This window comes from Crassostrea angulata, chromosome 7 (genome assembly GCF_025612915.1).
Source record: "Crassostrea angulata isolate pt1a10 chromosome 7, ASM2561291v2, whole genome shotgun sequence".
NCBI classification, from domain to species: domain Eukaryota; kingdom Metazoa; phylum Mollusca; class Bivalvia; order Ostreida; family Ostreidae; genus Magallana; species Magallana angulata.
Window position 1 is genome coordinate 345,478 of NC_069117.1, and position 27,937 is coordinate 373,414.

The window sequence follows — 27,937 nt, forward strand, 5'->3', positions numbered from 1 at the left end:
AAAAACATGATAAAATAATAACTTTAATAATGAAGCAGTGTGTTATACCTTGCTTGATTATCGTTAGTTTCCACTCAATGTCCTTATTAAGAAAATAAAATGATTGATTAATGTGTACATGATATACATGATTTTTTTAAATTAATTATGAGATTCGTTGTCAGCAATTGCTGTTAAGTAGGGGTTTTTATTTGGATCGCCAATATCTTCGATTGTACTATAGTCATCAAATCCAATGTTTCCGAAAGTTGAGTACCCACTGCTTTCAGTTCGTGTGGCATGACCCTCGTAAGGATTTCTAAAAAAAAAGATAAAATACATTACAATCAAAATATAGTAGAATGTTCTTCAACACTGCATTACTATGTTTATTCAACATAACTACTATTAGATACACGTATCACATTCTTTATCGCTAAGTCCTCCGGTTATATTTGATATGAACATCATGGTTAGTATAGATTACTTCATTTCGAATGCCTTCGTGATAAGGTAATCCTGATTCTAAGAAGTTGGATTTTACCACATAAGAAAACATTTATCCAGTGACTATTGTTATTGAAAAAATATTAAAGCTATATACATTTTGAAAGAGTATTTTTACCCAGTTGAATTATCTCGTCTTTTCTTCATACAGTAGATTCCAATGACAACACTCACGACGACGACGACCCCTGCTACTGATAGCCCAGCGTACACATAGACCGAATTGTCGGTCTGTTCATCAGGGGTTGTTCCTTTTAAAATACAGTTAACAAAATAATATATTACTAAAGCATTTAAATTATAAAATAAAAAGATAGTTTTACCTGTTTATAAAAGAAGAATATTATAACTTGTTAGAGAATAACACGTATGATGATTTTTGCGGTGTAAATATCAGATCATTCATTCATAAAGAGTTATTATTCGATTTATATAGATATTATTAATTTACTTTACATTAAGACAAAATGACGAACAGTATACATATGTTTGAATAACATTTTTCTTTTTTAATAAATAAGAAATGTCAAACGGTTACTTGTTTCAACGTGTTCACTGCACAAAACGGAAGTGTCCTTGTCCCAATCACCAGAAGACAGACAGACTATAGGAACAGTTTTGATTAAGGCGTTATTCCCACATTTTACGTCACATTTCTCCCCGATCATACCCCGGCATGATGATGAAACATTTCCATTGATTACCTCTATGGGACAAGTTATTACTACAATCAGACATATTGAAAATCGATATTTATTACCAAAATAAGATGCAAATGTCTCTTAGGGTAAAAAATCTAGTTTCTAAACCATTATGTACTTTAATGACTGAGAAGAAAATGCTTACATTGACACAAAACGTCTGTGTTTTCGTTCCATGTTCCTCCAGTGGTACAAACAATGTTCTCAGACACAATGGACGATTTGTAGTTATTGTCACAAGTAAATAAACAACTATTTCCTATTTTCCGTTGACATTTTGTTTCAAGGTTTCCATTTTTAATTGTTGGGGAACACAGTTTTACTATAAAAAGGAAAAAAAACCACTCAAGCTATTTGAACAATACAGTTACTTGCTTTTCATTATGACAGATTTAAATTTGGAAGGGCTTTATTTAATCTATCATATGAAATGTGTCTGCTGACACAAGAAAATGCAATGTCTTAAAATTGAAATATGTTTATAGCAAACAGTAATCAACTAAAATAAATGTATGAATTAATTAAAATTTCAAACTGAAGGTAGATTACAACACAATAAAGCATTCTTATTTTCAAAAAAGGATATTTATCCTTCTAGCTTACCACATAATTCATCCATGTCATGGCTCCATTTACCATTTGCGCTACATGTAACGTTTTTAACAGAGGGATTCTCTTCAAATGGATCGTAGCATTCATAACGACATGATTCTCCAGAACTATACTGACAGTTGATAAACTGACCATTATCTATGTTCTTTGAACATTGAGAATCTAAATATAAAAACCAATGTATTCTTCTGCATGAATATGAAGATTTTGCGTTTTGTTATGCTATAAATGAACCAAATATGTGCGTTTAAATTATTAGATTTATGAAATATATTTTGATATATTATTAATAAATTTCACAATACCTTTTAAGCGAAAACATGTTACCTAAGAATCTTTAATATAACAACTTATTAACGACAGACTTTGTTATAATAAAACATTGGGTAAATACAGTGTTATTTACCGGAACATAGCGTATTGGTGTCTAGATTCCACGAGCCTGATGTGGTGCACACTACATTGGTAGATGTCGCGGTAAGGTTACCATCGGTACAGGAAAAGGGACAAGAATCTCCGATCCTTCTGCTACAGTTTGGTGACAACACAGCCTTGGGTAGTGTCACAGGACACAGTATTGCTGTCAAAGAGTCATTGTTATTATGAGGCGTTAACAAGTTTTGTTAATTTAATAAATACAGGTAGTCTTTAAAAAATTAAGAAGTAAAATTAAGAAGTAAAAAAAGCGTTATTTTTGACTCGATTGATGTTCTTTAGAAGTAGAAAATGTTATATGTGTGTTAAAATAAAGAAAATAAATGTATTTTTGTATAGCTAAACAAATTATGTATAAAATATTAGGAATATACCATAGCAAACTATTTAGCTCCCTTAACTGATATATTAAAGAAAAAAACGCAAAGACAATAAAAAAACAACAACAACAACAATAAAAACAAAACAATTATAATTGTTAATTGATAAGATGAAACCACCACATTTATTTATTTTAAATGCAAGCAAGCCATTGATCGTAGATGCTTAAGTTTCAAATACATTGTGTAGATAGCAGAATGGATGTTTTCCTGTATTTCAAATTGTTTATTAAATGTTATTGTCCTCCTAGTAGTTACGATAGAAATGATAGTAAAATGATGCGTCATACACAGACAAATTTTTTTCTCATTAGAGTGTAGCTGCTTTTGGTGAAGTAAATTGAAAACAAAGTTTTAAACTTTAATTTGTTAATTTCCTTCATTGAATTATAAAGGATATTTTAAATATTCATTGAATTATAAAGGATATTTTAAATATTCATTGAATTATAAAGAATATTTTAAATAACTATTAAGTATTTCAACCTCAGTTACTCACGTGAACAAAGTGTATTTGTACCCACGTTCCAGGTTCCATCAGTGGTACACACCAAGTTCGTTGATGTCGTGGGACGGTAACCATCAGTACAGGAGAAGGAACAAGAGTCTCCAATACTCCTACTACAGTTTGTTGACAACACAGCAGTGCCCAATGATACAGGACACAAAATAGCTGATGAAGTAAATGGACATTCATACATTTTTTGGTACATTTTTTAATTTTCCTATCATTATTACATTAAATCTTGAGATCTCAGTTTTGTAGTCAACCTTTCATAAGAATTGTTAAAGCACACCGATATATTTCACAATACAAAATTATCTTCAATAAACAAAGTTTATTTTTGAAACACAAATCAAGCCTAAGAGTTTATTTACAAAACAATCACATTATAACGATGTTTATTTTTCAAATAACATTTTAGCATAATTTAATAAATTAATAAGTTTATTCATTTATAACTTATTGTAACTACTTCAACTGTTTTTAAAATTTATGTATTGTAATTTTACTATGTTAAAAACCTTGAACACTTTCATTTAAATCTTTATTTAACGAAACTAATATTAGTGATCTATACATACATATATATATATATATATATATATATATATATATATATATATATATATATAATGCTAGACATCTCCTACAACTCTTACGGGAACACAGTGTATTTGTATCCATATTCCAGGTTCCATCAGAGGTACACACCAAATTAGTAGAAGTTGTGGGACGGTAACCATCAGTACAGGAGAAGGAACAAGAGTCTCCAATCCTTCTATTACAGTTTGGTGACAACACAGCAGTGCCCAATGATACAGGACACAAGATTGCTGAGGAGGAACACAATCTTACATAAAATGTTTTGCAAAACATTACATTCAGAACTAATGGTTTTATTCGTGCTAATTTGTCGTCTAGTTCCCGGCTTTTTAAAGTCTAGTAGCTCATTTTTCTTTAGTACGTTATTTCATAAATAAAATGGATTGAGAAACACTTTTGCTTTTTAAATTTTGTTTTGTGTAAAAGAAAATGTAAAAATTTTAATTTAAACTTTCTATTAGATATAAAAAAATTGAAATAAATCCTATAAAAAATCAGGAATAAAGAAAATATTACTATCAACAAAACGTTGTGTTGATTGTATAACCATATAAAAGAACTGAAATTTTTTTTTTCTTAATGAGGTTTACAGTTTTGTGCTATAACGATGTTCAATGAAGCTCTGCCTAGTTTATCTTTTAGATATCCAGTATAACAATAAAAAATCATTCTAAATTTCAAGTATTACATTTATAAATGGAAATACTACTATATGATCATTTATACCTAACTGTACACAAAATATTTGACTTTAATCAATTATTGTCATATAATGTTCTAGTCTATAAACCAATCAATTGAACGCCAAGTTTCAAAGTTGATTTTTTTATAATTTGGTACCAATTCTTTTTATGGTCAGGAGTTTCGAAAAAAAAAGTAAGAAAAACATATCTGTTTACTATTACAATGTACACCATTTGTTTGAATGATGGGGATAATAGTACTTTTGCCATAAAAATAATATCTTATTCAGTTTACAGGAAACACCAAGTTATGCTGAAGCGTTATTATCAAATTTTTGTCAGTTGGATAAACATACAATTAACTAGTTTTTAGCAAAGTTGTCTTAATACTTATTTTGTTAATTTTAAAATGAATGAAAAATGACAATAACAAACCGCGACCCATCCTGAAATTCCATAAAACGAAATACAAATTCAAGCAGAGCAACACGGACCTCCAAATAGATAGAGGTAGGATCAGGTGCCAAGAAAGAAGGAGCATCCTCTGCCGACGATAAAGATTGACGAGTCGCGGCGCATGAACAGGGACAAAAGTAAATACAACAGGTGATTTGGGTTAATCTAAAAAAACAAGAGGGGGTGTCATACTGCTATTTACTGTTGAAACTATACGTAGGCACAGTTCAAGCATTAATCATTACTTGTAGCTTCAGTCTTTATTATAAAGACTTTTTAGGATACTGTTTATAACTATGGAAAGTATGATACAGGGATAGGTGTTTGTATACTAAAGTCCACAGACCTTGCAGTGTGTTTTTGAACATTTTATGATTAAAAATATCTTTAAGATAAAAGAAAAGCAAGCCAGATATCTATTAACTTGAAACTTGTATTTGAATGCTTTAAAAAAATTACGAGAAGTAGGTTACACTCGGTTTTTAACGAAGGTTTTTGTCATTAAAATTGTTCATATAAGTATCTCTTTTTAAAAAAAAACCGCCGATATGCATGCATATGTTGATTCGATTTATATACATTGATAACGTTCACCACCTATTCCTTTATATACATTGATAACGTTCACCACCTATTCCTGTATATACATTGTAACGTTCACCACCTATTCCTTTATATACATTGATAACGTTCACCACCCATTCCTTTAAATACAGTTATACCGTTCATCACCTATTCCTTTATATACAGTGATAACGTTCACCACCTATTCCTTTACATACATTAATACGTTCACCACCTATTCCTTTTTGACTGATCGTGACAATATCACCATTTTGGATCCTGGGCACCACACCAAGCCATTATTCCCCGCACACTACATAGGTTTAAAAATTAGAGTAAATACTGTTAAATTTCTGTTTTTTCTCTATCTCATGACATCTAAGTTTCATTTGCTGTCAATAGCATATCTTGCTGAATGTCCATATTATGAACTCGCTAGCCGCGTTCTCCAAGGAGAATTGGTGTATGGTTAACACATTGGCCGGGGTGAGATAGAAGGTTCTATATGAAGAATTGATGTATTTGTACATTATTTCTCACGATGAGCAAGTAAATATACATTTGATAATTGCTTGATTGTGCTTCACTGTATATGTTTTATAGATATTGAAATAATAAAAGGCATACCTTCACACAACGTATCTGTTTGCAAATTCCACTGTCCAGAAGACCCACAGGAAACAGAAGTATTGATTGCAAGTCGATAACCGGTTTTACATTCAAAATTACATGATTGACCTGGGTACGGTTGGCAGTCCAGAAAATTCAAATTCTGTAGCACAGTTTGACATCGAGACACTAGAGCAATAATATTTAAATTTTTATAATGTCTTTGAATCCTAGTGTTAATGTGAATGAATGATTTTTTATGTCTGAGAATTCCATGACAACATTTACCTCCTTCGTAAGTTAATTGATCTGACTGGATATTAACGTTGTCTTGACAACCACAGGTTCTTCCTGTTGGAGTTGGAAAACAGAAAGTACTGCAGAATCCATTTTTGTTCGAACAACTTATGCTTACTGTAAATAAAAAAAAATATTGGGAAATATATGAATAATTTTGTTTATGAAGGAAAATGCTGTCATTTTACGTTAGTTATGCATCATACCGTCTTGACTTTCATCGCCATAGATGTCAAGGCTATCTAATCGCCCGAGCTCTGGATGATTCGACATAAAAACCACCTTGGACCTAGTTCTTTTGTCCATTTTTGTTATGCGTCTGTAATAAAGTAAATATGAAACTATCGATAGAATTTGAAAAACAAGATATTTACATTTTCTTTTGTTGAATTAAACAGTACAATCATTTCGATTGTTTTCGATAATTAGACGAAAGTCCCTTGAAAGTCTGCATGAATTTGAATTAAAAAGTCCAAAAACATTAGATGTAAACTTTTTTCGTTCCTTTAAAAATTCATTGTTACCTTACACTTATAGAAACTTGAAAACGAGTCTATTATTAGAAACGTGATAGGTTAGTTACCAGTTTATTAAATTAATTCTTTATTTGAATCAAGTCAAATCAGATAAATTGATCCCCCACTGCGGTGGACCACCACGCGGATATAAAAAAAATATGCGAAACGAATGCTCGTGTCCAAATGACTTCCTACAATGATTTGCTAACATGTATTTGCTAGTTGTTTGATACGATCAATCCGATGCACCGCTTAACATACATATAAATTTACATACATATTTATAAAACACGAAATCTCATTAATCAGAGTGAACCTGTTTATCTTCAAAAGAAAGAATCTAACGTTCGTTTTATTATACTACGTTAGGAAACACCCGTTTAAGAGTGAGAAAGATCGGGAAATTGTAAAGGACTATATTTGGGAGGTCAGATATCTGCTCCCCCCCTCCCCCAATCTTAACTTATTAAAAAAGAATCTTCATTAAATATTATACAAAGGCTGTCTATCACATTAATCTTGATTTTAGCAATCTTTGTCTCTAATACGGGCTTATTCTCACAGTTTGGATACTAAAGAAAATATTGTCATTTTTTCTTTATTCTTTGATAGTATATAGCCCATGTCTGCCCAAGTAAAGTTTTTTCATAGCTTTTCCTTCTTATAATAATAACAATTATACTATTAGTTAGAGATGATACTTAAGAAAGCATGTGCTTGATGTTTCACACTCCAAAAACAGTCAGAAAACACCTTTTTTGCTCCAAAACATTAATTTATCAAAATAAGACAATCTTCATGACGTCATTTATACATTATGACATCACTGGGGTTCATCTTTAACTTAAGGAATGAATTGAATTTCTACCTGTGTTATACGATATAACATAACTTGGGGCAGTTTACCCTTTACAAACCGCGAAGACGTATATAAAAAAAGCGTAAACTGTTCCAAGTTATGTTATACTCGTTTAAAATAGGTAGATATTAATTTCATTCCTAATAATTTAATTTTCTAATACTAAAATCAGAAATAAGTCCCATTATTTAGTTAAAAGATGTAAATTTTTACACAATTTAAACGTAACGTCAAGCGGATTTATACGTCTCGCACGGGCGTCGCATTGTGACGTAGGCGAGTTATGTTATACGATATATATAAATTTGTTTAGCCAATCAAATAAGGCGTTACAATCAGAATTAAATAATATACATATATTAATATGATTTCAACTATTGTTCATGATTTTACAAAGCTCTCTACGAAACCTCAATTTTTGAGGCGAGAAATGCATAATAATGCACAAAGTCCTTTGTTAATGAATGTGTAATTATGAAATAAGAGTTGATAATACATCATAGAACATCAAATAAAAGTAGCCGAGTCACTACGTCATAATTTGATTATAATTGAGCAATAAACATTAGCAAAAAAAAACCGATCACAAACTATTCGTTGTTTTCAATTACAAAACAATATTGGAAATAAAACAAGAAAAACTTTACCGGTACATACAAATTAACTAGCAAACATATGGACACAGATGTGTACATCAGCCTACTGTTTTTAAAATCATTAAAATGCAAAGAAACACGATGCTATTTATTTCATAATTACATATAACTATTGTTTCAAATTATAGAAATTATTATTATAATTATTGGTCTCGTCTAACTATCTGTTATGCCCCAGTCACACATTCACGGATTAACTCCTAGGTTCTACTACGGAATATTTTCTACGGTTGACACCGGAAAATCAAATAATCGTTAATGCCCAGTCACACATTCACGGATCAACTCTTAGGTTCCACTACGGAATATTTTCCACGGTTGACACCGGAAAATCTAATGATACAGAGTTAGTACGGATGCACTACGGAATGGATACAAATTGATACATACGAATTACTACGGATTTATACGGAGTTAAAACGGACTTCTACGTTCTAAAACGGTTTAGTAAGTTTTTCTAAGGAAGTACTACGATGGTTTCATCCGTATTGGAATTTTGAACATGTTCAAAAATTGTCGCAGCTATACAAGTAATGCTACGTTTGGATACTATAACAGACGGAAAAGCCACGGGTCAATACAAATCGCCACGAATGATTCCGGATCGCTTCCGTAGCTAATCCGGCATTTAATCCGTGAATGTGTGCCTGGGGCATTAGAGCAAAACTGCGTTCCGTCAACAAAGCGACTAGTTGAATAAGAGGCGCATAACAGCTCCTAGAAACAACGCAAATTCACTTTCTTTTATATCATATAACCGACCGCCAACTGGTGGCCGGTAATAAACAACAAAGAATGGATTGTCTCACTATCTATATATGAAACATTATTATACAAACTAACTGTCGATTCCATGCCGTGTAGTATAGATACTGTCCATGGATCACAATACTCATTAAATGAGCATCACTATCAGTCGCCAGAACCTGTCGATTTCCACCATTGAGGTCAGAGGATTCGATGCGGTTATTTTGCCCATCCGTCCAGTAGAGCCTGCTAGCTATATATACATAATAAATGCAAGTTATGTGTCAGTGCTTGTAGAAAAATCAGAAATTTAACAGAATAGGTAATTGTAATGTGATATTTACATGTAAAATCAATAGTTAGGCCGTTGGGCCATCCAATCTGTGTTGTTGCAATGTAGATTTTGGATGTTCCGTCCATAGAAGTTCTACCTATTTCAGTTATGTTTCCAAATTCTGTCCAAAACATATATCTAAAAAATTGAAAGGTTTATCTTCATCAAGCTGCAAAAACTCAACATTAACCCCTCTCCCTTTTACCTATACCTCCTAAAAATATACACACAAACCCCTCTCCCCCAAACATGTTGTTCAACTCAGCAATATTTAAAGCCTCGTCGTATTTGTGATTGATCAACCCGATTTATATCCGCAGTCAGAGAGAATACAGCTTATAATTAAGATATATATGTAATAACCCTTTGGAGGGATAGAGTGCTATATCTCTTGGACTATGGAGATTGGATAACAACGTTTTGTGAAGAGATGTGGATCTGTGAAGTACACCAATGTAACTTTGAGATGTCGAAGGACCCACAGCCGTATAATACAGGTTACCCGTTGAGTAGTCGATGGCCAGACGGTCAGCATGCGCAAAACCTTAATATGATTAAAAAAACAAAACTAAAGAAACAAAATCCTTAAAAAATTGAAAGATATATTTTATAAGATATCTCTACATGAAAAGAATGACTCATCATTTCTTCACAAGAAATGCATGTGCAAAGTACAAATGTTTATACTTACCGGTTGCATAGAAAAGCGTTGAATTTTGTCCGTGCAATGTTGTAGAAGTTATTGTATTTGACGAAGCTTCAGCGTAAAAAAGCGTCATCGTCGATTTATCAAATACAAGACCTGAAGCTCTATTTATTGATATAGGTAATTTCACGACAGTTCCATTCTGAAGATCAATCTGGAGTATTCTTCCGTGAGTGTAATCAATTACAACGATAAAACTCTCTAGAAGTATTTCTACAAGGAAGAAATAAACCGAAAAATATTACAAAGTGTCGAAAAGAAACATTGTTTAACCTATGTTATTCATAAAGGCAATGCCTTTGGTACAAGGAAAATCTCAGGATCTTTGTCCAAAACATATTGCTATTGAAATATCTAAAGTGCATCGATGGAGACCTATTGTCGTTCAAACGTAATGTTCAATTCTCTTCTAATTGTAGACAAAAACTATATTTGTTATTATAACCCCGAAACACAATTTGTTTCCTAGTGATAAGTTTTTATGAGAAGGGGAAAGGAGATAAAGAAAAAAAAATGAATCTCTTTAATAGTTTCAGGTTATTTGCGGCATGTTAACATTTAACATTTATATCCTTATAAAATATTTTCGAATATAAAAATTTCCGTATAAAATATATGTTTTAAAGTTAAAATAAATGAAGAAAAAATCATTCGCAAACGCATGTCAAAGCACGAATCATATCTTAAAAAATTATAACCAAAACGGATCTTAAAAAAAAGTTAATCAGAACAGTTTTTTGAGGAACCTAGACACCATCTTGGCTCCATATTTTAAAATATTTTCGCATGCATGTTTAAAAAAGATATTTTTAAAGCTGCATTAAAGTTTGAAAGTCAAATCTGAGTTACAAGAAAGATACATAGTTAATACGTCTTTATTTTGAAAACAAAAATTGAGTTTTGTTATTGTTTACATATGTACATGTGTAATATTGGTATACGTTTTGATCTAATAATGCGTTTTGTTGTTAATTATATATTAATGAACACTTTAAATCTGTTTATATCGTTATTCGAGTCATCTTTGTCTAAAGAAATGTTATTTTCTCATTTTACATTTTTTGTAAACAAATAATCACTCAAAACGCTGTTAACATAACTTGAATTATTACTCTGTGTCTCGCTCGCTACGCGATATTTAAGTTCAATTTTTTTTAATTATTCAAAATGTACAAGTAAATAATTTTCGAAAATTTTCTAAAATCGGTTAAAGTCCCAGCTCCGATTTCACAAAAAAAAATTAAGTTTTTACCTAAGTTTAATCACAAACCCTGAGAATTTACTCAGCTGAGATTTTTCTCAAATTGCATTTCATAAATCAAACTTAGTCATTTCTCAGCTGAGTTGAATTTTTTACTTAGCTGAGTCAAGAATTGTCATTGTCACAAGTGGCCCTTTATAACTTCTCTTGTTTTTTTTTTTTATTTATTCTCAATAAAAACAAACGTCTGCTTATGTTTTAAACAGAGGAAAATCGGATTAAAATAACAAGAGGCATAAAATGTTAATCAGTCATGAAATGTACACTTTGTTATGCTAGGTATAGATGACATATCTACATGATCTTATATATTATATAGCAAACAAAAGAACACATTTAATTCATTATGGTTACCTTAAAATCATTAGAAAGTAGAATCACTGCACAGTTATTCCATTTAACACAAACAAATGAATTAGTTCCCTTTGTTTACATTTTTTTCCAGGGAGATAACTCTGCCAAAATTACTATTTTTTAATGAAAAAAATATTTATCAAACCTGGATGAAATATTGCATATACGCTGATCATTGAGAGGAATAGATCTAAGATATGAACATTACTGACAATATGATACTGTATTAATGATGTTAATGACATATTGATATATGAGATTTGACTTAAGTCTGCTATGGAGGTAACTTAAGTTTTTTCTCAAATTGAGTAAAAAACACGACTAAGATTTTTTTGTGAAATGCAGAGATTTGAGTTTTCTAAAATTTGAGAAAAAACTCAAATATTTGAGAAAAAACTCAGACTTAAGTCTGAGATTTGACTTAAGTTTTTTTTGTGAAATCGGAGAGGTAAAGTGCATTTTTGTTTTTGGGAGAACTAAATAATAACTACATGTATATCATTAACATAAAAATCTCAAGTTATTTTTCTAAGAAAACCTAGATTAGCGTACAAACCGCTGTCACAGCTCTGATCTGTTTGCAGTTGTAGGCCAACATCGCACTCGCATCTTCGGCCATTTTCCTCGGGAATACATATTTCCCCACAACCTCCATTTAAAATATCACAGGTTCCTAAACACATAAACACCTTATTTAGAATTAAATTAACGAATGCAGTTAATTGTATTTAGTTGAACATTATTTGAACTTAAACAACTTTTCTAAAACATTAGTACATGTACTGTATCTGAAAAGTTATAAAAGGTTTAAATCTTTTTTTTTAATTATATTTAAACAAAATATGTGTTACCCCGTCTGTCTTGCTGCAAAAGGGCGTCGAACAGAGCAACGTCTTTTGAATTTTCCACCGTATTGAGTTCATCTTCCGCGCTAGTTGCGGTTTTTCTTGCAAAGTAGATTTTGTTTCCAGATATCCAACCAAAAAAGCCCTTAAATTTTAGAGAGGCTTAAAAATGAAGCATATATATAAAGTATAAAACTTTACTAATAATGATTGATTATACTTCAAAAATGTTGGTGGAATAGTATCAAACCTTATAGACGAATATTTCAGTGGCTCCACTTGTAATGATATGACTTTTGATATCTGTACCGTTTGTCAATGCGCTTTTGAGAATTGTGATGTCTAGCCAATACAATCTATAATATAAAAAAACCAATCTCACATATACTAAAATCTGAAAAGTAGAAAACAAACTCTATATGGAAAAGTGAAAAATCAATCCATTTACCTGTTACTTGAGACGTCGTATTGTAAGGAGCTAGGGTTGTTAAGGTTTGCTGACGAAATCAAAATCACTGGCGTGTCTTTGGTCCAGGATCCGCGAAAAATTGACTTCATTGATACACCCGAAATCCAATACAAGGCGCTTGAATAGTTTATAAATGTCTCCATAAACATCTAATACATGTCCCACTTAACCAATAAACAATTACAGAAATTGGACTGTTTATAACAAGCGTTTATTTTCAAATAACGTTTTAATTGTGTCGTATAACCTTCTCAAAACAAAACAAACTTATTGTTAAAAAAATTATATAACCTTCTCAAAACAAAACAAAACAAACTTATTGTTAAAAAAATTATGTTTTCAAAAATGTTAAAAAAGCACATCTTTTGTTGGTTGAGAAATAAAATATCTATGTGAGCCAGACATAAAGCATACCATTTTACACAAAATCAAAGCACATTCATTCAAACAATATGTTTTTATATAAAATCTTCAGTGACGAGTCATTTGCATACCCACTATAAGGATTAACTGTAAGAGACGTTGGCTGCTGCAGACTAGAATATATCGCAACATTGGTTTGAGAATCGACTGAGAAAGATCGTATGCTAGACGTACTGGTCTCTATCCATCCAAGAAGATTTGCTATCCAGTCAAACATCATATCTGTGATTTCAATATACTTAAATAAAAACACTATAATATTTTATAAAATCAGATATCAGATTTGCATATTTAAAAAAAAATGTTGCCATTCTTATGATAAATCTAATTAATCAGTTTTCTTTATAAAAACAAATGTTGCAAATTTAATAAAAAAAGATTTCTGATGTGTTAATTTTTTTTTTAATATTCAATCAAAAAGAAACAATTAACAGTGGGTCAGTTAAATTATATCATAAATTGTACGTCATATTAAGAAATAAAGAGTAAACAATTTATTGACTGCTGTAAGTTCTTTTTATAACTAAAACTAGTTACCTTTAGCAGATGATATGGAGGCTATTGTGCTAGCTTGTTGCGAAATTATGTCAAGTTTCTTTAATGAATTACTTCTACTGTCATAGTAATATATAATGTCTGAATTAGAGTCAACAGCAAACGTTCCGATTATATCCCCAGAAACGCTTAGATGGTAATACTCATCTGATTGACCACTGGTAGAGTGCACCTCATGCATAGCAAACAAGGATGCGTTGCTAACGATAAACCCTCTCTCATAAAACCAAGATCTGTCTGAAATTATCGTCAAACAAGTTTTAATCTTCATATTCTGCTGGAATAAATTATTGAATGCAATCAAGAAATCAAAAGACCAAAAAAAAAAAACCCCAATTATTTTATACACGTTGATATGAATCATAGCAAATCAGATCAAAAGTGAATTATACGTCGTATTTTTAGATAATTAACAAATATTTATTACCAATACAAGTAGTTGCATCCTCATTTAGTTGAAAACCTTCAGAACAGACACATTTTGGCCCCGATTGTATATTAATGCACATATGTTCGCAGCGCAGGGCTAAACATGGATCTACAAAATATAATAATCTAAATTAGAACAGTGTAAAATGTGATAAGAGAAACAATTGTAATAAGTGAATTTTAAATTACTTTATTTACAGTATTATATAATCAAATATGATGTTAACTACCTCAACTGAAACATTTGAAGTACAAGCCATATTTACGACACAAATTAGATTTTTCTTAAAATCTGTTTCGTGTTTAACACATTTTGGATGAAAATAAACCATGGATTAGCAGAAAACATATGATGAAAACACATATCTATAAAGCTATATAAATTACTGTTAAAAGACCCTGGGTTCTCAGCATCATATGCAAGAATTGTGAATGGTTGTACAGAGAGAAATGCTCGTGAGTAAAGTACGGAACCGGATGTTGTGTCAACTCCAAACATCAACTTGGATACAGAACTGACCACATGCAACGTATTCTGTTAAAAAGATACGGTTGTTTTAGTGTCCTTTATTTGTTTGCCAACTGTTAACCATTTTCAATAATTCAAACATATAATTAATCTGCAAATGGTTACATGTAGATTTCCGTTTTTGTGCAGTAGAAAAATGACTATTAAACAAACGAATATAATGAATAATAATGTCCATGTAAAGTTGCCATCGCTTCCCCCCAAATGCATTCTGACTATCATAGCTAAACAAATGCTGTTCAAATAAATGATATTTTAAAATTAATTACATGTTGTTTATAAAAATGACATTAACTTCCTTTCTTGTGATTTTGTTTGGTATCAAGTTAAGTATGTATTTCTGTAATGTGAATTGAATAAATTCTTTTTATAAGATTGCCCACAGAATGAACTCGTTGTCACACTGAGTATTTATAAATCTGATCCAGTGATCTGGAAATCTATTACCTGGAAGTATGTTAAGCCTGTTATTGCCATCGAATTCATTCGTCTAATCACTCTTCTGTTCGTTCCGTCGTAACTACAACTCTCTAATGTCTGCCTGACGTGATCTGCCCAAAACAGCCTGTTATTTGTTGTGTCCACAGTCAGGGAAAACACTCTTGACAATCCGTTGTGTACAATTACGACTCTGTTTCGGCCATCTAGGGATGCTTTTTCAATTCGACAATTGGGTTCGTTATCGGAAAAGAACATCAATCTATTTAAAAATGTTTATGTTTGAAATATATCTGATAATTAATATATTAATAAATATTTCATTTTAATATCAGTACATTGATAACTGAAATAAATGTAAGGGAAAATGATTACTTTTCCTCGGGATCCAAAGCCAACCCTTCAGGTTGATTCAAATCCTTGTGAACTATAACTTTGTAAATCGTGTGATTGAAATTGTAAGCTGGTTTCATGGCAATCCAATGGAGCAATGAATCACACCAATATAGATTTTTTGATACAAAATCAAAAGCGATCTGTCCAAGTGACACAGACTTCCCTCTAAACTGAATCGAAAATTCTGGAGACGCGTTTTGCCAGATTGAAAAATTATGGTAAATGTAAATGGCATCCTTAATAGATGCAAATATTACCGCTTCTTTTGGGTCTGACGCCATGCTCGTTATTTGCGAATTTGAAGGCATTAAAGATAAAGTAACATTGTTAAATGAACTTGAGGAAACTCTAGGAATTTCTGTGAAGGTTGTAAATGAAGCAGGATTCCAAACTCCAAGAACCAAACCTTTATCCTCTGAAGTACCTGAAATACCAAAAGCTACGATTTACGAAATATTTGAAATAGTATTTAAATTATAAGGTTAAATCACACCAGGCATACTAATACCACTAAGTCATAAAATGCAGCTCACAAAACAAATTACCTGTTTCAATGATATCATACCAATTTAACATTAGAATAGCCAAAGGTGTAATAAAACTAACTTTAAATTCAGTGAAGAACAGTTTTTTCAAACATTTCTATGGTTTTCACAAGAAGAAAAAACCCAGCGTCAAATGCAATATTTCTCTCTTACGACTAATATAAATCAAAGTACTGAAAAACTGTCGGGAGTTGATTTTATTGATTATTATCAATTTTAAAATCAACGATAAGTTATTTTGCCTGACAAGTAGGTTCTAATCTGTATTTGAATTACGCACATATTTAATATATGAATTCTCGAACTTTTTCGACAATAATTTCGAGAAAACCCGGCCCATATGAATCATGTTGTGTAACATTTAAAGATAGAATTAATTCCATCAAACTGTGCATCAGTAATCGAAATGTTTTTTTTTTAAATTTTACACGTCTGGATCCAAGCAATATTGAACTCAAGTCTCGTTCAACCAGACGCTCGACTGTCTCCGTTAATCTCCGACTATCAAGAGAGACTCTTTGCCTGTCGGAGATTTACGGATACAGCCGAGCGTCTGGTTGAACGAGACTATATTGAACTCTGGCGTAGGAATACATACAACTACAAAAAAAAACACAATTAAATTGTTCGTACTATATTAAATCTGACTATTTTCAAGTTATTTATAAATACGTTTTTAAAAAAACAAACAATGGTACAGCATGCAGTACACCGAATTTATCAATTATTTTAAAGATCTAAGTCTTGTCAGCGGTGATGATTTGTGCTTAGGTCCAAACACTGTTTCACTTTCGGTTTGCCAGAGTAACCGCATAGGAGAGTTGATTAAAATCCACTCCCAAAAATGCCATGATACTTAAACTTTCTTTGCTGTTTTTATCTTGATGCAAGAAACAACGTTACAATACATGAAACGTTAGATGTATTATTTTTAACACTATCGTTGCTAACCATTATGGAATAATGGTTTTTGACTTTATAACCTAAATTAACTACCTAACTAGACTGACCAGTAGATTTTTTCATATGAAAGCTTGCAGTTGATTCTTATTTTGCAGTTGATAGAACGCTTTTGTATCAGTACAGCTGACGCGCTATTTCTAGCACACTTAAGCCCTTTCTTGCGTTTGGACCGGCTTTCAAAAATGTACATGTGATTATTGAAAGATGATTTGTTCCTTCAGTTATGGCAATATTTAATGACACTAAAATATTTGTAATGTTAGATTTTCTATGGTGAATGTATCATGTTTTATCATTTCAAAGACATAAAGAATTCACAGTTTGGAAGTCAAAACAAGTTTTTTTCACCATTCGCTGATTAACTCAGGTGTTCTATTGCTATTGGTAATTGTCCGTCCTTGTAAGTTAGTAATTTTACTTTTGTGTATTTTCTCGAGAATTATCCAGTCAAATGTAACACTTTTAATTTGTTCAAAGGATATATTAAAAAAAAAATAGAATCGTGAAATTCATGACATAACTAACTCAAAATTCTCATGATCGGGTTCAATATTATATTAAAAAAAAGAAAAAAAATGATATCTATTCCTCTTCTCTTACACATGTAAAAAAACCTTAATGCATGGTTATTATGCCTATGAAGACCTCTAAAAAACTGTGAAAGTCCATAATTTCATAATTGAGTAAAGAACAATAGGTGTGATTTGTGCTGTGATAGAAATTATAGACTGCTTTCAAACCAAGATTATACCGAGATTTTACTTGTGTTTAATCAGCTATTAACGATGAAACGAGAAGAATATAGATGTATTGTTGTGTTTTTTTTTAAATTAAAAACTAATAATTATCGGCATTTTTTTTTCATTTGATAAAATGAAAACATTGACATTTTATTCTTCAACGTCTGCTCTTAATAAGAAAAAAATGATAGATAATTTAACTGTTACATCTTTGTTTATTTACGTTAAACATGAAACTGATTAATTTAGGAAACATTGTTGGTCCTGAGCCAACTGAAAGCTGATTTAATTGATAATTATAGGATGAAGGGGAAAACTACAGTCATTTGGGGTGCTCTGAATCTCTTTTAACAACTTTGTTTAAAATATATAAAACGCATGTTTTTAATTAGTTGTCTAGTATCAAGAGAAAAAGGATTATGTTAGGAAACAGATCATTGTCACAAAATATTTAAATCTTTTAAGTAGCGACATAAGTACATTGCGGGTCACTTTCTGGCATTTAAAATCTGTAGCTAATCATTAGATAAACTAGACAAAATAGTTCGACAATTTATTTTTAGATATGGACTCTATATATCCTAAACTAAAAGGGGATTGAAAATGCATAAATTAGTTCTACATTTAATAGGTTTTGTGAAGAAATCTTTACAGTTTTTAAAGCATATAATGTTCTTGATTTATCATTATACAGTTCATCAATTTCTTCGGTTATTCAAGCTACAACATAAATGAAAAATATTTTACAGAACATAAATATAAACGAATGATATTTTTTTCAAACTTGTAACAGATTACCTATGACTGTAGGTTGGTTTCATCTGTTAATGTTTTTGAACATTTCATAGCGAGACTTAAAACGTCCGAAAATATTAAAATATCACTAAAGGACGGTATCATATTAAAGATTACTCCTCACCTAAGCTTGTCATATTATCCTGTATAGAGTGACAATTCAAATATAAATTATCAAGAATGTCTATTTTTTGCATTCAAGGTGACTATATTTTGTAGCATAAACAACTGTCAATATACGACAATGTTGAATTTTCCAAAATATAAATATCGACGCAAATTGCGAATATATATGTTGTTTCTATTTTATTGTAAAAACCCTTGTTGCAATTAAGCAATTATTTAGCCTGGTCAAATTCGATTTGTTGATACCTAATTTTCCAGTGTGTACAAAACGGTAACAAATGTTTTTTAAGGTATCCCACTCCTCAAAGATACTGTATCAAGAATATTTTGGGAAGTCTGTAATTGAAATATGTTGACAAAACATACTTAAAAAAGGAAAATAGGGACTAACATTTATCCTTCTGAGTTATTGTCCATTTGTTTTGAACTTTTTCCACCTAAAATGTCAGCCGGATGAGGATTTGTTGTCAGTATTTTTGATCAAGAATTTTTTTTTCTTCAAATATTGTTTTTGATTATGCACAACAGTCAAACTGAAGAGAAGGATTACGGAAAAATTATGTACAACTTTTTTTGTTACCTTTTTGCTCTTAAAATAGACAGTTTGTAAAATAGTTACAGTTTAATTTAAAATAAAACTATTTAATAATTAGGAATTTTTTAAGACTTATCCAGGTTGTCTAGATATATATATTCAGTATCATTTTGACATAGTATTACATAGGGGTCAATGATGTCAAATTTTAGATAAAGGGCTAGAAAACTAAAAATAATCGGACAATTTGACTTTAAAAAAAATCCAGACTTTTATATAAAATTGCATGATTTCATGCTGAACGTCTTCAACTCTCTTAAGATGCCATTTTATACATGTCACACAGAATCTAAAGAATATGTTACAAACTTATCAAGCGTTAAAAATGTGAAAAAGGAATAAAGTATAATGAAAATAAAAGTAATCTGAAATTCATAAAGTTTCTGTGTTTTCGTCAAAACACATTCCGCACAAAATAGTTCCCAATAAAACTTTCTTGCATTAAAATAGATCTTCTTTATGAATGTTGTGCAGTTATGAAATATTAGTCTGTATGTGATTATTAACAATTAAATGATATTCATTTTAAATATAGTGATCATCTGCGCAATGAAATCAAAACGTGAGGACTGAGACCTTGATATTAGAAAGTCGTTTTCTTGTTGCCTCCGTATTAGGCATCTTTCAACTATTCGCGCCCTTATTATGATGTGCACTACTTTGTTTACTATGCATTGTTACCTTCATGTAATATTTAGTATATAGTGTTATAAATAAGAAACATTTTATATGTATTTGATATGTATGAAATTTAAACATGAGGTTTGTATATCTACATAATGATTTAAATCATGGTTTGTTTTTCTTTACAAGTGTTCATCATTCCGTGCTATTGCGGAAAACAACAAAATATTGCAATTTATCCTCTTTAATACATGTAGTTCTTTTGGCAAAAAATATAAACCGTTCATGCTGTCAACTGATATCAACTGATATCTCATCTCGATTATTCCTTTAAAGGAATACTTATCTCACTTTTACATAAAAAAGAAATCGTTGTTATGACGCCCGTCACCTTAATTGTGATATTTATGACTTTATGGTGAGGGTTTCAGGGTCAAGGACGGTGTTCGTAAAATGAATAGAATCTTAGAAAATCGGATTCTCTACTTCAATATATATAAGAGAAACACTACATGCATTGTTAAGTTGCTATATAGCCCTGTGATATATTGTGAAATTCTTGGCCCTGAGTCAGTGGTTAAAGCAATAGGGGCCAAAGTGCACGTGTACTATGAAAAACGGGTATGTTTATTATGTCCAACAATTCTGTCGTCATGGACACTGGGTCGGGGGTTCAAGTTGGCAATATAGTAAAATTGTATTTAATATTAAGCAATATTTTATCGCTACCTCGAGCTCCGCAGTAGTTAAAGATAAACCAACTACTTGAGTTTGGTTCCTTTGAAGTGTATTTCCTTAACTTATTGTCACTGGGAGAAAGGTTTAGGTCCTTATGTAGGGTCATATAGTAAAAGAAAATAGATTTAAATAACGCTATAATGTTCCTAATTATTTTATTTAAAATTGTTAAAATCAACTGGGCAGGTAAGGCAAAATGAGCCACTGAATTAACGTATTGCCTTCCGTCGTGTGTCATGATAGAAGGTAAAGTAAAATTGTTATCTGGCCATATAATCTTGAAAGTGTATTAAATACTAAAGGACAAAAACTATTATTTTATATGCAGTGTACACTTGTAGTGATAAACTCTTTGCAGGTTTGGGCATTATAAACAAAACTGCGAATATTATTCAAAATTGACCATCAAATTGGTGCAGTTATCTGTTGACCAAAAGTTTTCAATTCTTGGCTCCTGAAACTATGGTAAAAATAATTTAAATTTCTGCTGACTGTTTTCCCCTCTTCATTTTTAAATGGTGTTTGTCATCAGCAGTAAATAAAAGTCGGTTTAGATAGTCTCGAGCTAGGTAAATATAAAAATGTGTTTGCCCATGCATAAATTTAGAAAAAAAACACCGTATAGGCCCCTAAAGAGATTTAAAAGTGACATAGCCGGGTGATTTTGGTATTTATTGGCCTGTAAACATAATACAAATGTTCAAATAAATGGCAATTGGGAATATGTGAAAGCAAATCAACCCCCTTAAAGTTTCTTTACATAGTATTCAGCGCTCTTTGGAAATCACTAAAACTTTTTATATGTTAATTTTCACCAATATCATTAGTTTTTTGGTTTTAACAGGGTGTTCAAATTTAATATTCTTAAGGAAAAACACACAGTAATAGATATAACATGGTTAATTCATGTCAGTAATATTGTTTTTGTTTCATATCAAATCAAAAACTCTTTACATTAACTTTGTTTTCACAAAGTTGTTCAATGACCTTTAGAAATAAAAAAAAAAAAGCTGAGTCATATTTTTAATTCAAATCGATGATAAGTGACAAGAACAAACTGTCAACTATCTCAAAAAATTATAAAACGAAATACGAGTTTATATCAGAGCAAACATGGAGCTCTATAAAAGATAAAGATGGGATCAGGTGCCTCGGAGGAGTAGCCATCACGTGCGGACCGGTCGCATCCGCCGTGTGCCTATTGTGAAGATTATTAAAAACGGAAGAAACCGTTGTCACTCCGCTGTATAAATAATGGTCTAACAAGTATGTATGCAGTTCATTTATTATGCGTAATGCATTAAGTGTATGTCTATAAAATATTGAGGAATATCATGTCTATATTGAAATGCTAGCAGAACAAAGACACAAAGAAATTTAATCCTAATGCATGCAAATTGTCATTTTAATACCTCAAAATAATTCTGTGTGTACTTGTTCAAAAGCATTTTTAATTGTTATCTGAACGCCGCGACTGACTTCTTAGAAGAGTTCGAATTCTGGCAATTAAGGCATAAATAATTAAACGTATTTGAGATTAAAGTAAACATACGAGGGATGTTTCAAAATTGTTGACACGCTGCTTCATCTACATTAACTAATCTTTTATTCGTCCCTGCCTTCAAAGAACTCACGCTTGTTCTAACGTAAGAATTGACTTTGATTAAAGAAAACATTGTTTTTGAACTGCCTACAGCCAATTTATATGTCTGCAATCATTGCAATGACCCATAAATAAATCTAATATAAAACACTCATAACATCTGCTTCAAAAAATTCTCTTCTTCCAAAACCTTTAACTTTCATTTGTTAGCCATTGAATTTAAAGATGTTTTTGTCATTTATCTTCAACGTTATTTCATTCTTAATTATTAATAACATTTCATAAATTATTCACTCCTATATCTTCTTGTGAAAATAAATGGAAATAAAAAATTAAATCAAAATAAGCCAGCCAAGGTTTGAAATTTTTCAAGCTAGTTACTTCAATATTTCCCAAGTGAAATCTATTTGAGGAAAATTTATGTTCTGTTACAATTATATAACGTTGCTTTGAAAATTACAAAACGTTATTTTCAAAATATGTGTAATAAAATTTGAAGTGATATTAAACTTTTACCTTATGTTAATCATAAATACTTTGTTAAAATACAATGTATTAGTATGTGTGTAAATATTTAAAGACTTTGTGTATTCGGGATGAATGATAAAAATTATAAATACTTGTCTTTCTCGTATTTTGAAACTGTTCACTGCAAGTTAATGATAATTTATATAACTAAACATCGATTCTGTATTTTCATCATCTAAGTTAAAGACTTACCGACACAGAAATGTTCCATTAAAAAAAATATTACGACAATCAATTTCATCCTTGATTGATGCATTCTCAAAATAATATATCGAAACCCGCAAAAAAAACAACTCGAGGGATTAACCACTGCAATATGATTTGTACTCCAACAAGGAAGTTTTTTAACCTCGTTGTTCACGAGTTCTTTAAATAGCCCCATTATTTGAACCATTGGTAATATGCAAAATATATGTATAAAAAGCCATTTAAAAAAGAAACACATCTTCGCATGATCGATTGGAATGATTTAATCAGAGGTAGTTTGCGCGCGCGCGCACACACACACGTTTTTGTAATTTGCATTCAACGTTACTTCATTCAACATTTTTGATAATATTTTTTGAATAATTCACTCAAAGTCTTAGTTTGGGATGAAGGCCAGTTACATGTGTTTCGTCTGTAGAGTTAATCTGGATAGTATCGTTTTAGAAATAAAAAAAAAGATAAATGCATGTAGGAAGAACATCTACTGAAGCCAAGTAGGCTCATTCGAGATTTGAGATCCAGAAAACGAAATATGAGATTCGAGATTCGAAATTCGAGACTCAATAGTTAAAGTAACAAATCAAATCATGAATCGTTATTGCTATTATATACATATTTTTCCATCTTCCTAGTTAAGTCAGTGGTTCAGGCAATAGGGGCCAAAGTGCACATGTACTGAATTATTGAATCTTTAAAAAATTTCTCTACTCACATATATATATATATATATATATATAATTGTGAAAAACGAGTATGTTTATTATGTCCACCAAATTCTGAAGTCATGGATCCTGGGTCAGGGGTTCAGGTTGGCAATACATGATGCATGAAAATTGTCCTTTCAATACGTCAGAATTAATCAGTGTGTAACTAACCTTTTATTCGTCCTTGCCTTCAAAGTACTCACCCTTGTCCTGAATTTTGCAGAAAACCAATTAACCTTTGGAAACATTGTTTTTATACCTCGATAGGAGACTCATATACTGATAAATGCAGACTACAGATCATTTCGTGATTTGTATATTTTTTTCAGATGGGTGATATATACGTCGCACGGAGCTAAGTCTGAAAATGCCGGGGGGGGGGGGGGTGTAGGACAGTAACTTCCAAATACTCGGTCATTATTCATCCTTTTTTAAGGCATATCGTGGAAAATTTAGAGATTTTACAGAAGTTAACTGCGACGGTTTTGCCCTGTGACACTGGAAGTGACTCGACAATGCCTTTATTTCAAAAGAAAAAACCATATCCATTTTTTAAAGTTCGTTATTTTATAGCAATGCTTACGTTTTGATTAATAATAGCCAAGTCTCTTCTCCAGTTACTAAAAAATTAAAGGCTTTTTGGTATATTTTGGATTAAATTTTAAAAGGCATGGTCACGATTTTTGTCAAAAATTATTTTTTCAATTTAATTGTTTAAAAATTTTCAGTAAGGCATTTTTAATAGTGAACGAAAATTTGAGTGTCATTTGTTGTTTTATAAGCGAGTTACAGAGCTTACAATTCTTCGCTATTTAAACAAAGCTTTTGTTTACATTTTGAACGTTGAAGTGAAAATTTCAGTTTTATCCCTAAAATGAATTTATTAATCGTTGGGAACTGTTTATTTATGCTTAAAATGAATAAGAATATAGACAAACCATCTTGAAAAAGATTTTTGACTGATATATTGAACCTGTATAAACAAAAACAGGGCACGAGCTTTGTTTTCAATGCAAAGAATTGTGTGCCCTGTATCTCACTTAAAACTCATCGACGGGCACTCAAATTTCATTTGATCATTAATATGCATTCATAAAGCATTGTAAATAATAAAAACAGAGAAAAAAGATATGACCAAAACCGTGACCATGCCTCTTTAATAATTTGTTTGAATTTCCAACACGAACTCTCTTTTGTGCATTGTTCAAATAAGTTATCTACGTGATGTTTACCTTGCTTAGCTTTAGAATTTTCCCCAAATAACATATACGCGTTTTAACGACAAATTTGTCATCGAGCTAATTGTCTCATGGTTTATTTCCATTAAGATAAGGTAGATATCTACGATTTAATTATTTGTTGGAACTGTTGCATTGTGACCTTGACTATCAGCGTCTTTGAGATGTTTGTAAATTTTTAATCTAGCAACAAACCTAAAAACAGACCTATCAGACATTTGACAAAGATAGCACAGACCTCATGATGCATATCTACGGGCTTATTGCCAAGTAAAGAGCTAGCTTTATGAAGTCTCTTACTTAAGTGCATTGTTTGGTTTTTATAGTTTGTTTGAGTATAGCGTAATGGATACGATAGAAACAAATGCACATTGTGGCTTAGTCATTAAAATTTGTACAATACTGTTTCTTCCGCCACGGTTTAGTGATCAATTTAACGATATGCCATTATTTTTTTCAACACTCTCGTAATACACTTCTTAGTCCTTAAAATCAATCAGAGATTTCTCATTGATTAACATGTCTGCAATCACTGCAATGAACCAAAAGTAAGTCTTAAATAAAATCCCCATAACATCTACTTCTAAAAATGCTTTTTCTCCCAAAACCCTTAACTTTCATTTGTGAGCCATTGTTTTAAAAGAAACTCGCGTGATTAAACTTTTAAAGGTTTTTTTTTTAAATATGATTTTGTCATTTATCTTCAACGTGATTTCATTCAAAATTATTGATGATATTTTATTAATTATTCACTCCTAGGCCTCCTTGTGAAAACAAAAGAGATGAAAAATTAAATCAAAAGAAGCGAGCCAAGGTTTGGAAATTTTCAAGCTAGTTATTTCAATATTTTCAATATGATTTGAAATGATATCAAACTTCTACTTTATCTTAAGCTAAATAATTTTGTTTAAATACAATATATTACATGTGTAAACATTTAAATATTTGTGTTTTCGTGATGAATGATAAAAATCACCAATACTTGTCTTTCTCGTATTTTGAAACTGTTCATTGCATGTTAATAATGATTAATATAACTAAACATTGATTTTGTTTAAGTTGTATTTTCTCCATCTGAGTGATAAACTTACCAAAACAGAAATGTCCCATTAAACAAAATATGACGACGATCAATACTATCCTTGATTGCAGCATTCTCAACATAATATATCGAAACCAGCAAACGATTGTGGAATAACCACTGCAATATGATTTGTACTCCAACAAGGAAGTTTTCTTACCTCTTTGTTCACGAGTTATTTAAATAGCGCTGTTATTTGGATCATTGGTAATGTGTAAACTGCATGTAAGTAAGAAAAGCTATTCAAAAAGTAAACACATATTCGCATGATGGATTTAAATGGTTTTATTTTTCTAACACATATAATTTTAGCAGAGATAGGGTGTGCATATATTTAAAACTCACACTTAAAAAATCTATTGAGGCCCAGAAGGCTCATTCGAAATTCGTGATTCGAAAACCGAGATTCTTAGGTAGATTGGATAAAAAACATAATTTTTTATCATATTATTCTTGATACTTATAGTCTAATTCTATTGTTTATTTTTCGAATCACGCGTTGTAAATGGTTTTTTTTTTTTTTTAAAGAAGGTTAATGTTTACACTTGTATATAAATCATATGTGAAACCCGCTGATAATTAAGTTTGAGGAACAAATGTTATCATATTTAAATGGAATAAAATATGTTAGATACCATGCATTGAAATGATTTTTCTAAAGCTACCTGTAATACATGCTATCATAATCAATGTGCTTTGTCTAAAAAAAGACAGTGATTGAAATGGACACAATTTGTAGTAATGCTAAAATTTAAAAATAAATCTGAATGAGAACCTAGAACTGTCTTAACTAGCATCTGTTCCTGTTTTAATATTCTTGATGGTAAACACTCAAATATGCATAATAATCACATAGCAAAAAATATAGACAATAAACACAGTTTGTAGGATGCTTCATACTATAAAATACTTGATAAATTCTTAAGTCTTAATTTGAGAATTCTAATGTTTTGATTATACGATCAATGCAATAGGTTTAGTTTATGAATTAAGTTTGCGTGACTCATATACTATTTATATCATATTTAGTGAACCATATTAAGCTTTAGCTTAACATCAATATCTATCCAATCCCTGTACATTACATCCATAATATCTTGTCATTAACATAACTATTTTATTCCTTAAGATAAAACTTGGTACGGTTAACAGCAAAACCGGTCATGTTTTTAGTTAATAGAGAATGATATGAAATATATTGAGAATTGGCTATTTTCAATTTTCAAAACAGTTGGAATTTTGAAAACATCTTTTAAGATGAAAAAAATCATTTGAAAAATATTGTGTAGTGGTTATCAAAAATACCCCAAAATCTTCCCAACGCGCCTTTTCTACAAATTAAAATGGTTAATCTTTAAATTGCACCAGAGGCATTTTCGTATTTATAATGACTTTGGTTTTTTATTTGTAAGTGAATGCGGGGGAGGAGATCGTTTTTCGTTGCATTACCTTTATCAGGATTAGGATTCAATCCATGTAGAATCTGTACTGTCGCGCTAACTAACATTCTGGTCTGTGATGATAGAACACACACAGTACAGATATTAGACAAGGACCGCCAGAGACTGTCACATATACTGATAAGACCATCAGGAACATT

General features: G+C 30.8%; 1 protein-coding gene across 7 annotated transcripts; it reads right to left on the minus strand.

Moving 5' to 3' along the window:
- Positions 1-5: 5 nt before the first annotated feature.
- LOC128192555 (low-density lipoprotein receptor-related protein 2-like) lies at positions 6-26,493 on the minus strand. 7 transcript variants are annotated; one of them, XM_052865334.1, is made up of 26 exons: positions 26,348-26,492; positions 15,830-16,274; positions 15,464-15,716; positions 14,875-15,022; positions 14,486-14,596; positions 14,041-14,295; positions 13,575-13,725; positions 13,060-13,197; positions 12,862-12,967; positions 12,618-12,756; positions 12,323-12,439; positions 10,137-10,364; positions 9,809-9,989; positions 9,456-9,583; positions 9,208-9,364; positions 6,538-6,650; positions 6,323-6,448; positions 6,053-6,223; positions 3,779-3,952; positions 3,114-3,287; positions 2,206-2,379; positions 1,791-1,961; positions 1,333-1,509; positions 1,025-1,210; positions 605-737; positions 6-298 (listed from the first exon to the last, which is right to left on the minus strand). In XM_052865334.1, exons 1-26 carry the CDS (start codon positions 26,418-26,420, stop codon positions 142-144), a joined length of 4,386 nt encoding a protein of 1,461 aa, XP_052721294.1. In that variant the 5' UTR covers positions 26,421-26,492; the 3' UTR covers positions 6-141. The 7 variants fall into 7 exon arrangements, with proteins under 7 accessions (XP_052721294.1, XP_052721295.1, XP_052721296.1 ...); XM_052865335.1 differs by lacking the exon at positions 26,348-26,492 and adding an exon at positions 23,300-23,383; XM_052865336.1 differs by lacking the exon at positions 6,323-6,448 and having other exon boundaries at positions 26,348-26,493.
- Positions 26,494-27,937: the final 1,444 nt, after the last annotated feature.